At 42.3% G+C, this 14153-nt stretch overlaps 1 protein-coding gene across 5 annotated transcripts; it reads right to left on the bottom strand.

Moving 5' to 3' along the window:
- Positions 1–14: 14 nt before the first annotated feature.
- glt1d1 (glycosyltransferase 1 domain containing 1) lies at positions 15–14151 on the bottom strand. 5 transcript variants are annotated; one of them, XM_037483596.2, is made up of 13 exons: positions 13693–14147; positions 13225–13376; positions 12984–13089; positions 11700–11751; positions 10856–10892; positions 10434–10490; positions 6538–6636; positions 5612–5661; positions 5007–5039; positions 3795–3838; positions 3379–3499; positions 2795–2893; positions 22–1245 (listed from the first exon to the last, which is right to left on the bottom strand). In XM_037483596.2, the coding sequence occupies exons 1-13, from the start codon at positions 13758–13760 to the stop codon at positions 1093–1095; spliced, it is 1071 nt and encodes a 356-aa protein (XP_037339493.2). In that variant the 5' UTR covers positions 13761–14147; the 3' UTR covers positions 22–1092. The 5 variants fall into 5 exon arrangements, with proteins under 5 accessions (XP_037339496.2, XP_037339495.1, XP_037339493.2 ...); XM_037483599.2 differs by lacking the exon at positions 2795–2893 and having other exon boundaries at positions 15–1245; positions 13693–14151; XM_037483598.2 differs by lacking the exon at positions 6538–6636 and having other exon boundaries at positions 21–1245; positions 13693–14148.
- Positions 14152–14153: the final 2 nt, after the last annotated feature.

Below are 14153 nucleotides of genomic sequence, written 5' to 3'. Positions count from 1 at the left end.
TTAAGAACTTCCCCACCGTCTACATTTCATAACCTATCAAGGCCTTTTACATGTACATGTACTGTATATTATTGTAAATATTGGAGCGTGGTTGCGAGATGGTCGAACAGATGAGTCTCATTTACACAATGTTTAAAGCCACCAGATGTTAATGCAGCATGTGGATAGCAACTCCTCAAATTTATTTTCACTCACATGTTGTTACACATTACAAAAACAGTTAAAAAGTACCCCAAAAAAAGTTGTATTTAATTACACGTTATAATGCAGAACCTGAAATATATATTTCACCAAGAATGTGGCTTTAATCCAGCATTCTTCTAACTGAAATGGATCCCTTTCGTTGTACATTTTCTTTTCATTAATTTTTCATTAAAAACACTATTGTCTTGAATATTTCCTTTCACTTTTTTTTTTCTCAGTTAAGTACTGACAAAAAGAGGCATATGATCTTTGATAGAAATTGTGCATGTAACTTAATAATGTATAAATACTGCATACCGCAAAGCTCTGAGAGAACAGTCCTATTTCCCTAGGCAACCAAAATCAACCTTTGTAACAGCAATTTACAAGAACCCTTTGTGGGCCTCTGGCATTTAAACCAAATGCGGTTTGCACAGCCCCTTAATGAGTAAAATAAATAAATAATGAAAAAATAATTTGGTAGTATAGACTGGAACCCTTTTAACAAGAAGAGACCTAGAAAGAAAAGTCAAGTGTAACAGCACTTTCAGAATGTTAAGGATAATAATCAGAATGAAAATACATTTTCAGATCTGGCGTGTTTTGTCCATTTTAAATTGTTGTCAAAAACAACCAGTGGAACAAAGAACCATTTTATATTCACACCAAACCATAAATAACCGTACTTCATTACTTTCAAATACATCAAACATATTAACAAGAGAAACATATCTATATCTTTGGTTTAAAGAGCTCTGCAGCATTATTGAAATCTGGCAGAGCAGATCAATTATACATATTTTTTTACAATGTCTTTGCAGCCTGATTTCTTAAAGGTAAAATAAATAGACCAGTGAACCGGCCCGCTCTCTGTCGCTGCAGTTCCTGTGTGGGTTAGACGCTGTGACCCTACGCTGAGAGGAGGGTGTCCACCAGCCGCTGGTAGGTTTCCCTCTCTTGTCCCAGGCCGTGATGCTCCTCGACGTAGACTTTTCCATTCCTCACCAACCTCTCTCTCAGCTCGCGATCTGACAACAGCCTCTGAGATTGATGCAAAAATTCCTGGCAGGGGGAAAAAGCCAAAAAAATTCTCCTTCATGCCAAAAGCCACTTAAAGCCTGCCATTGCAGATGTGTCTTTTTTTTTTTAGCATAAAAGATCATCCGAGACACAAGAACAAAATTGAGATAAGAGCCTTTGCTCTGATTAGTAAACACTTAAAGAATGTCTGTACGTTGCCAAGGGATGGATATATCCGCGGCTCCGGATTCCCAAACGGCTGTCAAAAAGCCGCCTCTCGTGTGCTTATGGGAAAACAAAGTGACTGATAAGGTTTAACAATACCATCGCACCAGCTGTCGCAGGGACACGGGAAGGGTAGATTGAAATAAAAATGAGATAATTAAGAAATGAGTAAGGGTGTCATCGCTGAGCCTTGACTTGAGATGTGAGGCATCCACAAGGCATCCTCAGTCCTACTTGCTCTTTTGTTGACGCAGCAGACCTCCAACAGAATAAGGTGGGTTGCAACATGGCAGCCAGCCTTTGCTGGAGACGAGAGCCAATAGGCACACAGTTAGGCCAACTCACTTTACCTCTGATTGGAGATGCGAGGGAGCGGCTATTGGTAGGAAAGGGCTTCTCTGTAGGGCCACATGAGAGCTATAAACCCTCAGCAGCGGGATTAAAGCTCAACTTGTGAACGGCATGCTTGTAATCATTTCACTCAGTGCAAATGATGGAGACATGCAGTAGATGCCATTTTACACGCTTTAACATGCTCGTGTGTTTCTTCCTTTTGACACATTTCTTGATTGCTACACTCCTTGTGTGATTACCGTTCAAAGAACCGAAAACACTGTGAACCAAAAACTAGAGGGGGCTTCAAAGAATGCAGCAAAGGTTTTTGGCTGAAAGAGCAGCGCTGGTGATGGTTTATCTACAAGTCCAATCCAAGTCGCCACAACCATCTGTGAGAGCTTCCTCGTGGCAGCTGAGCTGCACACACGTGACCCTCCCGCAGAGGATTTATCTCCACCCTTACAACAACATCACGCAACAGCATGGTATTTTGACAGCACCTTGCTCAAGTCCTCTATCAATGAGCCTTAAACCAGGATATTTTCCTTTTGCATCAAACCTCATTACAGATCAGACAGAAAAGCTCCCTGGGGGGCTCCCAACTTTGCACTTTCCTGAATGCTGCCATATGTTGCATCACGGATCTTTGCTCCGTCCCTCCAGGCTGCCCTTTTTGATTCTAATCTAAGCACCTGTGGAAACACCTGCTTCTTTTGTTATGTTTCGTCTGCTCCATTGGACTAACGACGAAGAATTTAAAGTTGAAAGTTTTAAAAATTATGTAAAGTTTTCCCACTTCAGGTCGTGAGACTTTTAAAGCTAAATCTACACCAGGAAGGGGACAAATCCGACCTTCCGTCATCCCCAACATTACCTCAATCTACTTTATTAGCCGTAAGCACTTTTGGGGCTGCCTGAGGTGACAGGAGTAGCTATTAGCTACAGTGGATATGCAGTATATCCACTCCGTAGTCCATCAACTTAGTCAATGGGACAGCTTAATGGGGCTTAAGGAATGCGGCCCCCATACCTGAGGAGACGAGTAGAGCAGGCCAGTGGACTCATGGTGCACTACGGCTGCATTTCCTGGGATGTCTCTGGCCAACACAGGCACCCCGAGATCCATGGCCTGTTGGTGCAGAGACATTCAATGCTCAAATGTTGGTGGGACTCATGTCGTTATTATAATTTTCTTTTCTTTTTTTTAACTAAGCACCTTTGGAGCCGTAAAGATCAGCCAATCTGCTCCTCGTTGCCTTCATACTTACAGAATGAAGAATCCGTATCCACTAATACATGCAGCCGGTTGTCGGGTGAAACACGCTAACGTTCTAATCAGACTGAACAGTGTTTAAAAGAGATTAAGTGGATTTGCAGGTTTTGCGCACTCAGGAATGGGAAGATTGCAATTCATTTGGGGAGTTGTCCCTGAAGTGGTCAGATAACATGCAGCAGGGCAAGAAACAGCGAGATGAGGACGGCTGTAAATATTCACTGTGTTAAAATCCTCTCCTGCCTAAGCTATTAATAGATACAATTGTGTTTATCAGCCGAGTTACTGAAGTCGGGAAGTACATTATTGTCCAGCTCTCCTTGGGCCCTTGAGATGTTTACCTCCAAAATGGCCGCTGACATGCCCTCCGAGACGGAGCTGTTGACCACGGTGAAGCACCTCTTCATGGCAGCATGAAGCTCCCGTTGGCTCCTTGCCCCGGCCAAGAAGACCCCCGCTGTTCTGCAGAAGCGGCGGCGGATGCTCAGTTCAGCGTGACTTAGGGCTAACAGAGGCGTGAATGATGCTAAGGGGCGGTGACAAGCTCAGGGAGGGGAAAACAGACGCACTGTATGTCTGGGACCTGCACACTGAGGTCAGGTGAATCAAACAATGTAGCTTCCAATGTAGCTAATGTCGTGGTGTTGGGGCACTTGGCAAAGAAAAACTGAAAGATCAGGTAAGACTTGTAAGAGAGAGGTCCGATTTTTCACGTCTACTTCTGTGACTAGTAAGAAAAACACAGAGGAAAACTTACTTTTTAACAACAGCTTCCACTTCAACACTAAACACGGGGTCAATCTAAGAGAAAGAGAGAGAGAGAGAGAGAAACAAAAGCTGAAAACTGCCAGCCATCAACTAATTTCAAGGATGGAATACAAACAATGACACAATTAATCATTTATATCAAGAGCAAATCATTCCCTGTAAAATCCTGTATTTCCAGAGATTGGGGTCAGGGCGGGGTGGGTGGCCAATCTGATTAATTGCAGTGTGAGCTTTGCGTGCATTAGCATGCCCACGGAAAAGTCAAAACATAGTGATTCGGGTCAAAGATGCTGCCAAGCAGGCTCCTACTTGCTTCTCTTTCGCTTAAAAGCTCATTGAAATTCTACATGGAATCTGATTCAAAGCATGTCTGCAATAAAATCTATTACATGAACTGACAAAAAAATGGTATCCTGGTGTAATCTGGGATTTAGCAGCCATTGTACAACCAGCATAGGATAGATCGTGATAAGGGTTGTATTAAGCAACACAAATGGTTTCTACTGATTAAGTATTCAGTTTCTTGCTGACACTGAGCCAGTCAAAAGGGGAAGGCAGACTCAATGTCAATATTCAAATTATTAATCCTTTTTTTTTTTTTTTTTGCAAAAAGGACACATTCTACCCGTTAAGACACTATTTGAGGCAAAAGCCTGCCAATATTCCCAAATCTAAATTTTTTTGAATAATCTGTAGATTGCTCTATTTTGTTCATAACTACAGAATGTGCTGCTTGATAGAGCCCAGTGACAAGAGGAGTGAGATGTGACATCTCTGATGACCTGATTTTTCCTCTTAACGACAGATGCCGTGCAGCGAGTGTGCTTATTACTACAACCTAGTAGCTGTGGATGGATATTACTTCATAACAGCCTGAGCAAAGCATGTCTCATTCTCCGCTTGTATTTTTAGGACTCAAGGTTCCTTCATTAAATCTTTCGCATGAGGAAAGAGCAATCATAAGATGAGGGGAAATCAGTTACACAAAAAGTGACTTGTTACAGCAATAACATTTTTCATTTCTCAAACAAACACGATTTCCCCGTGATTCAAGGGTGTCTGATGAGTCACACAACCGCGCTGACACTGAACCATTTCATCCAACCACAAAGCAGAGCGGACAGGAAGCGGCAGTCAGACAATGTGTAAGCCTCTGGCCATGACTAACAGAGTTGATTTGCAAATCTAAAGCAGAACATACCTTTTGTCTGACACCACTGTTTGAGAACAGATACTAAAATACGGTGTATTGGTGTCGTATGAAAGCAAGTCAGGGGGAGAAAAGACAAAGAAAAACATACAGAGAAACAGTGAGTGAGAGCCTGGAAATGAAACAGGGAGGGGGACAGTTGTAACGTGTTAATGGGGTTTTCAGAGATACAATTGCTTGGTTTTCCCAAATGATTTGACGAGCTTGAAATAAAGCTACAGCTCCTGTTCATGTGTGTAAGTGCAGTTGTCTTCAGCTATGACCCACGGGGCCAAAGGATGATGGTGTTGGACATAGGGCATATATGCTCATCCTCAGGTATCAAACTGAGATAGCTCATTACAGTTCAAAGACAAGTGCTACACTGGTGAAAGCAATGCATCGACCAATCAAGCAGTCAGCTGGTGTCCCTTCGCCATGTTTGCAGAGGACCGCCTTTTCCCTCGCAGCGCGTCCTGTTAAGTCCCAGCTAAACAGCTAAAGCCAGTATCTCTGCTACATCCAATTAGTGGCCGCTTGAGTTCTCATGGAAGGTTTCTATTTTGACAGCGAGGTACAGAGGGAAACACATGGTTAGTATAATGATGTGTACTTACCCGTGGCCCAATCACAACCAACACATTAAGCGGGTTCTCACGATGCCACTCTGAAAGATGAAAAATGAGTGGGGATCAAAACGGGTCTGGCTGAAACATCAGTATATTTGAGGCCTTGAAATTCGCATATAACAATGAACCCAGCTGCAAACCGAATCTCAAAGTTGAATGTATTAGATACATATAAGATATATCGCACAGTTCCATCCATTTATTATCATCCAGGATCGTGTTGTGTTCTTTTGGCCATGACCCTGCTTTCCCTCTCTAAGCAGTCTGATGGCTTGCCAGAACCTCCTGGAGAACCACCGAAGGAGCTTCTCCATGCCCCCCCCCCCCCCCCCCCCCGACTCCTCCCACGCCATCTGAACACTCTCACCACCAGGTGGTTATCAGTTACCACCAGTAATCCTTTTTGCACTTCATTTTGAATGTGCTTTAAAATGGCACTGAAGGTGCTTTTCATGATACGAAATAAATGAAGTAAGCAATGAGAGTAATAGCATAGCACAAGCAGTAAGAAACTAAGCAGAAGACGCAGTTCACTGCAATCACAGCAGATTTAAATAGCTGCTTGGAAGGTGGCGAGTGACGGAGAATGTCCCCGGTAAAGTTCCAGAGGGAGGGTGCAGCAATGGAGACGGTCCTGTCAACCCAGGCCCGAGGCTTGGACCGAGTGGGTAGTAAAACAGCCGTGATGCTCAACACGGGGCACGACGTCCTAGTTGAGCCTACATGAGCTGTCAGGAGAATCTCAATGCCCTTCCACGTGATTGTTTTAATTATCTACAGAAAAGCAAACAGAGAGGTTTTGCAATCGGGGAGTTTAACTGACATTTAACTGCCACCTGCTGTATTATTTGACTATAAATTTGACTTAAGTTGTTCGTTACCAGTACGCGTATGTTATGAAATACGATGTTTACCTGAGAAAACGTCCACCAGATAGAGGGGGTCCTTGACTCTTCTGAGGCCGCAGACCAACAGGAAGACGCGCAGCTCGTGCGTGAGCTCAACGCTTAAACCTGCAGAGCAGCCAGCGCAACATTCAAACGCTGCATTGATGAACATCCCGGGTTACAGCGGCAGATAATGAAAGCAATACATCACCCAAGGTCACGGGCCAAATAAGACAGCAGTGACAAATGTACTCGCACAATTCTCTGATCACAGTTGCAGCGTTCAGCAGGGGAATAGACTGTTGAATACATTGGAAGGTTGCAGCCTAATCAGTGTGTAATACGGCATCATAGCGACAGAGCCACCGTGTTTGGGTGACAATTTGGTGGCAAAAAGCCTCAGAATAAAATCTGCTAACCCAACATCACACTCAATTTTTTTATTTTTTTATCTTGCTTTAATTGAGAGAGAGTGCAAATACATCGTCTCTTTCCACAGATCATCCGAACTTAAATCCAGCGATTACTCGGAAACTGGCGGGCACACAACTGTGCTCGCTGCCAACCACCACTGTTCTACACCTGACCTCCCAAAAGCGACAGATACAAATCCTGACCCTGACAACGCGGCCCTGCAGCTTGATGATGACAGCAAACACGCTGGAGTGAAAGTCTCTGGCTCTTTATGAAAAAAAATAAACTCTGAATTGAACTAAAGAACAACATGGACACATTTTCTCATTCGAGTCAATAACTGGACTGGTAACCGTGTCCCCCACCTTGGCTTGTGCATCAGCCCACAACACTAAGCTACAGCTGATAGAAAGGTCACTACCCTTTGAGAGAGCTAGTCATTAACCAGTGAAGGGGCTGTATGAGGACTGAGAGTGAGGTCGGTGTAAAGGCAAGACTTCCACTTGCTAAATATAGATGTAGAGGGATATTTTAACATTAGAGGGTTAGCATAGTGTCATAGAATACATTTTTAATCCCTGACCTTTGATGCTCCTTTCATAAATCCTAAATGGTGACACAGTAATGAATCTAGCGTTGAACAAGAATTTAAGGGGAAGTACAAAATAAGCCAATAATAAAAATGTATTTTAGAAGTGACCGTGACAAACCGAGAATCAAACCACTTCCAAAATAATGCCAGACAGAAACAATCACGTGCTTGGAGCGGAGTGACAGTTGATCCCCTGCTGCCAGATAAGCCCAGATCAGGAGGGTGAAGCAGCTCTTTAAATGCTATTAAAGCATCTTAAAATGACCGAGTAGAGTCTGGGCAATGACCCTGATCCTAGGAACCGATTGTCATAAGACATCATCATCTGCGGGAAGTATCGAGATTCACGGGAGGAGACAGCGCGTCAGCTGAGAGGAACAAATATGTCTCTACCTCGGAGAGAGAAAGAGAGAGAGAGAGATCCAGGAGGAGGATGGCTGGAATAATACAAGAGCACAGATATGTCTAAATGAGATATAAAATGAAGAAATAATGATAAAAAATATCCCTTTGGATCCAACGACGCATTTCATCTCTCCTCGGGGGGAGAAAGACAAATTCGTTCAAATCATCAGCTTTGCCAGCAGCAGTCTTTCTCTCTCTCTCTCTCTCTCTGTAGTTCTGTGAGCTATATGCAAAATACATTTTTGTTCGTTTGCCTTTGATTTCAAAAGGGTATTCTGAACAACCCCCATGTGCTTTAATCAGTATGTGTGCACGCATGGATGTGGCAGCACATATCTATCCGAAGAGCTCCTCCTAATCTGCTTTGTGGCAAAGGTTGATGTAGAGAACATATATTGCAGGGAAAATAACGAGAAAACACCTAAAGAAAATGAAACCTACTGACAAAGCTTCACAAATGAGAAACATTAAGCCAATAAAGAGGTTTTGAAAAATAGCCCTTTGGCTAACTCTGGCAGACTTACAGCAATGTTTTCTTAATGTGCACTGTCCCTTGTAAAAAATAAATGCATACATAACAATCAACCATTTTACTTAATTCCAGAATGTTTAAAAGCGGCTCCAGTTTACAAGGCGCTTGTCACAAAGCTCACAACATCTTTTGCAGGCCTCCTTCTCTCCACCTCAGGACTACATGTTTACAGAAGCCACATATTAAAGGAAAGAAACACATTATTTATTATGACTATATGAATAAAGCATTACCTCCAATAAAACAGGGCTTGACTCAAGTACAAACTCATCAATATAATGAGCAATTTAATTGCCAAGGACAACAAGGCCACTTCTACACAGGATATGCGGTGCCACAAACACTGTTCCCTAATTACGTTGGCACACTAGAAGATGATAGCAGGCATTAAACTTGACACCTGACCTCGTCCTTTGAGTCATAATTAAACTGAATCAATCACACAGACTTCCCTGAAGGATCCCTGCGCCATTTATTTAATAACCAAACAATCCCTTGAGGATCTCGCAGCTGGACGAGGCGACAGCAGACCCCCTGCTTGTTTACTCTCGTCCCACAGTGGATCAAAAGCGTCACACTGCTGTTCTTCACGTGGGCTCCCATCTCACAAGCCCCCCCCCCAATACCATAAACATTTCACTCAAACACTCACACCTTCATTAAACTAGCCTACATATAACTTAATAACTGCTTTTTGTAACGTTTCATTCAGAATGCAAAAATTAAAAACATTATTAAAATGATGGTTGACGGTGACAATGCAGGTCTTCAGAGTGTACACGGGGGAAAGACATCATGTATTAGTCTGTAAACATGACCACCGAATGAAGACCAAAAATGATCCTTTAAGTAATCAGTTTATGATAACTAAAGCAAATATACCACAGGAGGTTCATATTGTATTTGAGGTTCTTCTCTGCCTTGTTTCTTTCCCCCTTATTATATACAAACACTCCAGTGCACATGTTGCCTTGTTAAAGCACTGTGGCGATAACACTTTCGCAAAAAAAAAAAAACAGACATTAAAGCCATGCCACCCACATCCACAAAAAATGTAAACTATCAGACTCAAAACCCGAACAATGTTTACAGCACTAAAAGCCCCCATGAATCAGATTGTAGATCACATGGCTGAGGGAAAGCACAATGTGACTCATATTTCTAGTGTAAAAAATGGAGAAGTGACGGTAGGAAATTAGTATTACTTGCACTGGTTGTAAAAAATAGACCCGTGTCGAAGAGCTATTAATCAATTGGCGCTCCCTGCGTTCAATGTTGCTATGACAACAAATGTTCCCGGGATGGACATCACCTTGCAATTGTTAAAACTCTTCGATGTTTGTGCAGAGGATGCTCGGAGTAATGGTGTGTATTTACTAAGCCATTCAAATGGGAGTTGGAGGACTGAAGTAGAGAAGGGTAAAGGGAATTCAGCTACAAACTCTGGCCTCCTTGACAACCATATTGATGCATTTGAAATAGCACAGAATAAATGTATGCTCTCTGATTGGTACTTTTCAGATAGGGGATGGAGCCATTCCCCCATTCTGCTCTCAGCGGGCTACTGGAGGAAAGGAGAGGAGGATAAAGTAGAATACGGCAGAGGGCATTTATGGTGCAAACGGGTACATCTGTGAATAGCAGGTCCAAACAATTCCAATGAACCCTACTTTTAAGGAAGGCTGACTTTCAGTGTAGAGTTACGATTGAGTGACTCAGTCTGACCAAAATGAGGCTTGCGGTAGTTAAAGAGCACAAAATCCTAGGGTATTTCCTAAGAATGACATGTATTATTCAGCCTCGCAATAAAAAGTAGACCAAAAACTACAAAACAATATGACCGCAGACTTACCCTTAGAACACCTTCACATTTTATATTGAAAGCAAATAATACAATTTAAAAGATAAACTGTCCAGAATGCAGCCTGTGGATCATCACGTCTCCAATTAGCCAATAGCTGCAGTGAGCAGTAAAAGTACCTGAGCTCCTCAAGAATTCAGTCCAGCAGAATTTCTCACTGACTTCCGTCTGGATGCCTTTAAAATGACACAGACAGGAACAAGGCATAGTCTTCATGTTTGAGCTTATAAAGTACAACAATTTTCTGTGTGGCAACATTTCACTGATCAAATTGAAAAAAAATGCACACAGCTGGCCCACTACTCTCTAATCTATGCAGGGACAGTACTTGCCAATAAATGCAGCTGCTGGGTAACAACACATAGGAGTGATTTGAGTTGTCCTACATGGCACGTTGGCAAATGGCGAGAGCAAATACAACTGTGTCGAATAGACAGCATGATGATGAAGGAAAAAATGTCTATACTTATTAATCTAACAATTGAATGACACAAAGGGATGACATGAATCAAGGAGAGGACATGATTCCTGCAGCGCTTACCTTGCGGTTGGACATAGATTTTACAGCTCTGGGACAGCTTCATAGAAAGAAATCGGAAAAGTACAAATGTTAAAAATCATTTAGTAACAGTGTTTGTTCACATAAATTACGCTTAGTTTACTACCAACGGTGCTTCTTTCTCTTCATGTCACACAAAAGAGAGCCAATCAATGCTTGTCGTGCTCCAGAGGTATTCAAATCCAAACTTTGAAAGAGAGTCAGGAAATCAGTTGCTCAGATAACGGGGTAACTACAAATTAAATCAGAGGGAATGGAAAGAAAATTGACTGGATGCTATCACACTGGATTCATTCCCCATGTGTGTTTTCCTTCACAATAAAGAGCGCGGCGATGCCTCTCAGTGCCTGTCTGTCTGCCTGCTGTCAGGACTAAATGGCAGAGATTAAGCACACCACTCTCCTCAATCTCTAATCTGAAAATAAAAATGCTGTTTTATTGCCAAACCATTACAGGCCAGGCAATTGTGTTTGTATATTAAAAGGCCTTCTGTTGTGTTTATGGGAGCTGTCAGGATTCTGCTGCAGGCAGATTTGCCATAAAATGCAAACAAAACACTTTTGCCCTCAATACTTTTTTTTATAGTATTTTTGTAGTAGAAGCGTTAATGTTTTGTTCATGTTGAAATATGACTTATGACTGAAGAATTATGATGCAGGCACCCATAAGCATATTGAGTTGGGTACAATAGACAATACAGAAATGTTCTTGTAAAACTGAACTGAGTAGAAGTGGAAGCATACATATGTCTCATGGCACTTCAGTGCTGATTCAATTTGAGCTACTGCAGTTGGACTGTTAAATTAAAAAAACACTATAATCATACCAAAAATAACTTTGCTTCTTCTTTCAGTTTGTCTGTAAATGCAACCGCAAACCTGATAAAAAAAACAGAAATAATTTAATATCACAACTTTGAAAGCCATTTCTGTTAAAACAGCCATTGTTACTGTTTAAGGCTTTGACAATCTGGAAGTAAAACACAAATGTCTCAAGACTACGGCTGAACATGTGAGAGCAGAGGAACAGCGTAGGGTGTGAAGGCAAAGGATTTAAGGATGAATACAAAGAGAAAAACAAAGGGAATGAAGAGCAAAGATCAGTGAGGAGATATTAATTTGCGTGCATTATTAAATAGGCCAACGGGCTCAGAGTGGGGACTGAATTTTATGATCAAGGTTTGTGTGAGAAGCCACTAGCAGCAGGAGGTGCGCGGATTCAGATGTTTGAAGTCTTGAGACTTGATTCTCCCCCGTTCTCCCGGAAGGCAAAAGTCCCCTTAGATTTACGAGGTGGACGCCCTAGCTTCTACTGCATTTTCATCCTAACGATGACAGAGGCACCGTGGTCTGGTGATTAGGCACAAAACAGAACTTTGATACGCCTGTGTGCACACTTACTTCTCAGTTTTGAACTAGGGGAGAAGAGAACATGCAACTTGCACAGCCGGGGCTGGCCTGCATCTGTTCAGCCTCAGTCTTTAATGCTTTAAAAATGTTTTGGATCTTTGTGCATTTCTTAATTGCATTAGTTTAATTTACATAGGGAACGTGAAGAGGAACAGCTTTGTTTTGAGCATGTAAAGCAAACTTTGTTAAAATGAGAAAGACTGAAAATCACTTTGTGTAGTGAAATTAAAGGGTTTTCTTGATTTCATGAGGACAAGTTTAGATAAGAGGTGTAAATGGTTGCATTTACTTCCTGCCTGCACTTCAGGACGGTGACGTCTGCATCATACCTCAATAAAAGGAAGTAAGTAAAATGCCTTGTGATACATTATTGGAATATTTGGTACAAATAGTCAATATCTATCATTGATATATCAAAAGGGTTGTGCAGCCACATTTATATCACATATTCAAAACAGACTCAAAAGATGACATGTCTCATGCTGATATGCTTTTCCTACTTAATGAATGCTGTAAAATGCTTAGACTTAACAGATTGGGACAGAAAACATGTACTTTATTGTGTGCAAATGGCGAAGGTAGTTCGCCGCAGACAGAACGCAACACATATATTTTAATTTTGTAAAAGAAGTCTGTCTGGAGTCAAATATATGTACCTAGCTTGGAATTAAATAGGTTTAAATAGTGTGCGGCAACCTCACCTGGCTTTCAGTAGCACCCGCTCCATAACCACACGTTTCTGCTCAACTTTCACATCTTCATTTATATCTGTTCCGCCAAAGATAACACCAAAGGGTACTTGGATGTCTGGTGTAGAGGTTAGACATAAAGCAGAAATGTCCTGACATTTTTGGGACAAGAAGCAACTTTGTGGGTCAAAAGTATGTTGACAAACACCAATAAGAGGAGTGAATAGACCGTGTTTACGGCGAGGATGTTTACCTAAGAGAAGACTGCCTGCTCTAAACAGATGAATGGCCAGGGCACCCTCAAATGGAGGATGCCGAGATATTAGATCGGCCACCTCAGCAGAAGATTGAAATGCGGCTGCATCTCTGAGCTCGCAGGTGTGTCCTGCTGATTCAATGTGGGACCTAAAACAAAAGAAACCAATGACTACGGATGGATGGTTAAACGACAAAGCCTCGTTTTATCATCATCGAAAGATGGTGTCTAGTCTACCTACAGCATCCTCTTCCTGAATCCAGTCATGTAACACAGCTACTGTGCAGTGGCTGAATCTTGTCATAACTGATTAACTAACTTTGTACAGTTAAGCAGAGAGCTGACCTTAGAGAAAGCTCTTGCTACAAGTTAACTACACTACTGTTGCCCAATACGGACCTCGCCAGGTAAATAATCATTAGCAACCGCGGCTCAAGCAAGCACTTAGCATCAATAAAAAATTACCTTATTCTCTCAGCTGTTGTGTTGTTCCCAGTTTTGGGGCTGAGACAAGCAAGGAGGAGTAATTTCATATCTTCACTAAACGCCGGGTCTGACGAGGTAACGGGGGTTAAGCAGCACCGTTAAACCCAGGTGGTAAACTGCAGCAAGCTGAGTCGCTTAGGTTTTTTTTCAGTGGGCTCGCTAAACTGAACTCTTATCACATTTCCTGGACCCATGGTCGAAACGTTACACGTTGAGCCGGGTTACTTCACTGCTCGGCAGTGTACCGCAGGCGTGTAATGTTTACACGTCCGCCTGCTATATGGTCCCCCTGGAAACACACGGTGGTACCACACATCGTACTGGGACCGTTGACCCATTCCGGCGTCTTGTTTCGAGACCATCATTTTTAGAGTGAGGGAGGAAAAAAAAGAGAAGAAGACCAGCCACATCACACTGCTGTCAGCTGTCATGTGTGTCAA

Source organism: Pungitius pungitius, chromosome 5 (genome assembly GCF_949316345.1).
Source record: "Pungitius pungitius chromosome 5, fPunPun2.1, whole genome shotgun sequence".
In the NCBI taxonomy this organism is placed as follows: domain Eukaryota; kingdom Metazoa; phylum Chordata; class Actinopteri; order Perciformes; family Gasterosteidae; genus Pungitius; species Pungitius pungitius.
The sequence above is the reverse complement of the archived record's forward strand: the minus strand, read 5'-3'. Positions and strand labels throughout refer to the sequence as shown.

Excerpts from the sequence above, each read along its gene's own strand:
- glt1d1 (XM_037483596.2), bottom strand. The coding sequence starts at position 13,760 with ATGAAATTACTCCTCCTTGCTTGTCTCAGCCCCAAAACTGGGAACAAC. Across the intron at positions 3,839-5,006 it reads ACAGTGGTGTCAGACAAAAG|ATTGACCCCGTGTTTAGTGT; the intron begins GTATGTTCTGCT and ends TCTTTCTCTTAG. Across the intron at positions 3,500-3,794 it reads GTGGAAGCTGTTGTTAAAAA|AACAGCGGGGGTCTTCTTGG; the intron begins GTAAGTTTTCCT and ends CCGCTTCTGCAG.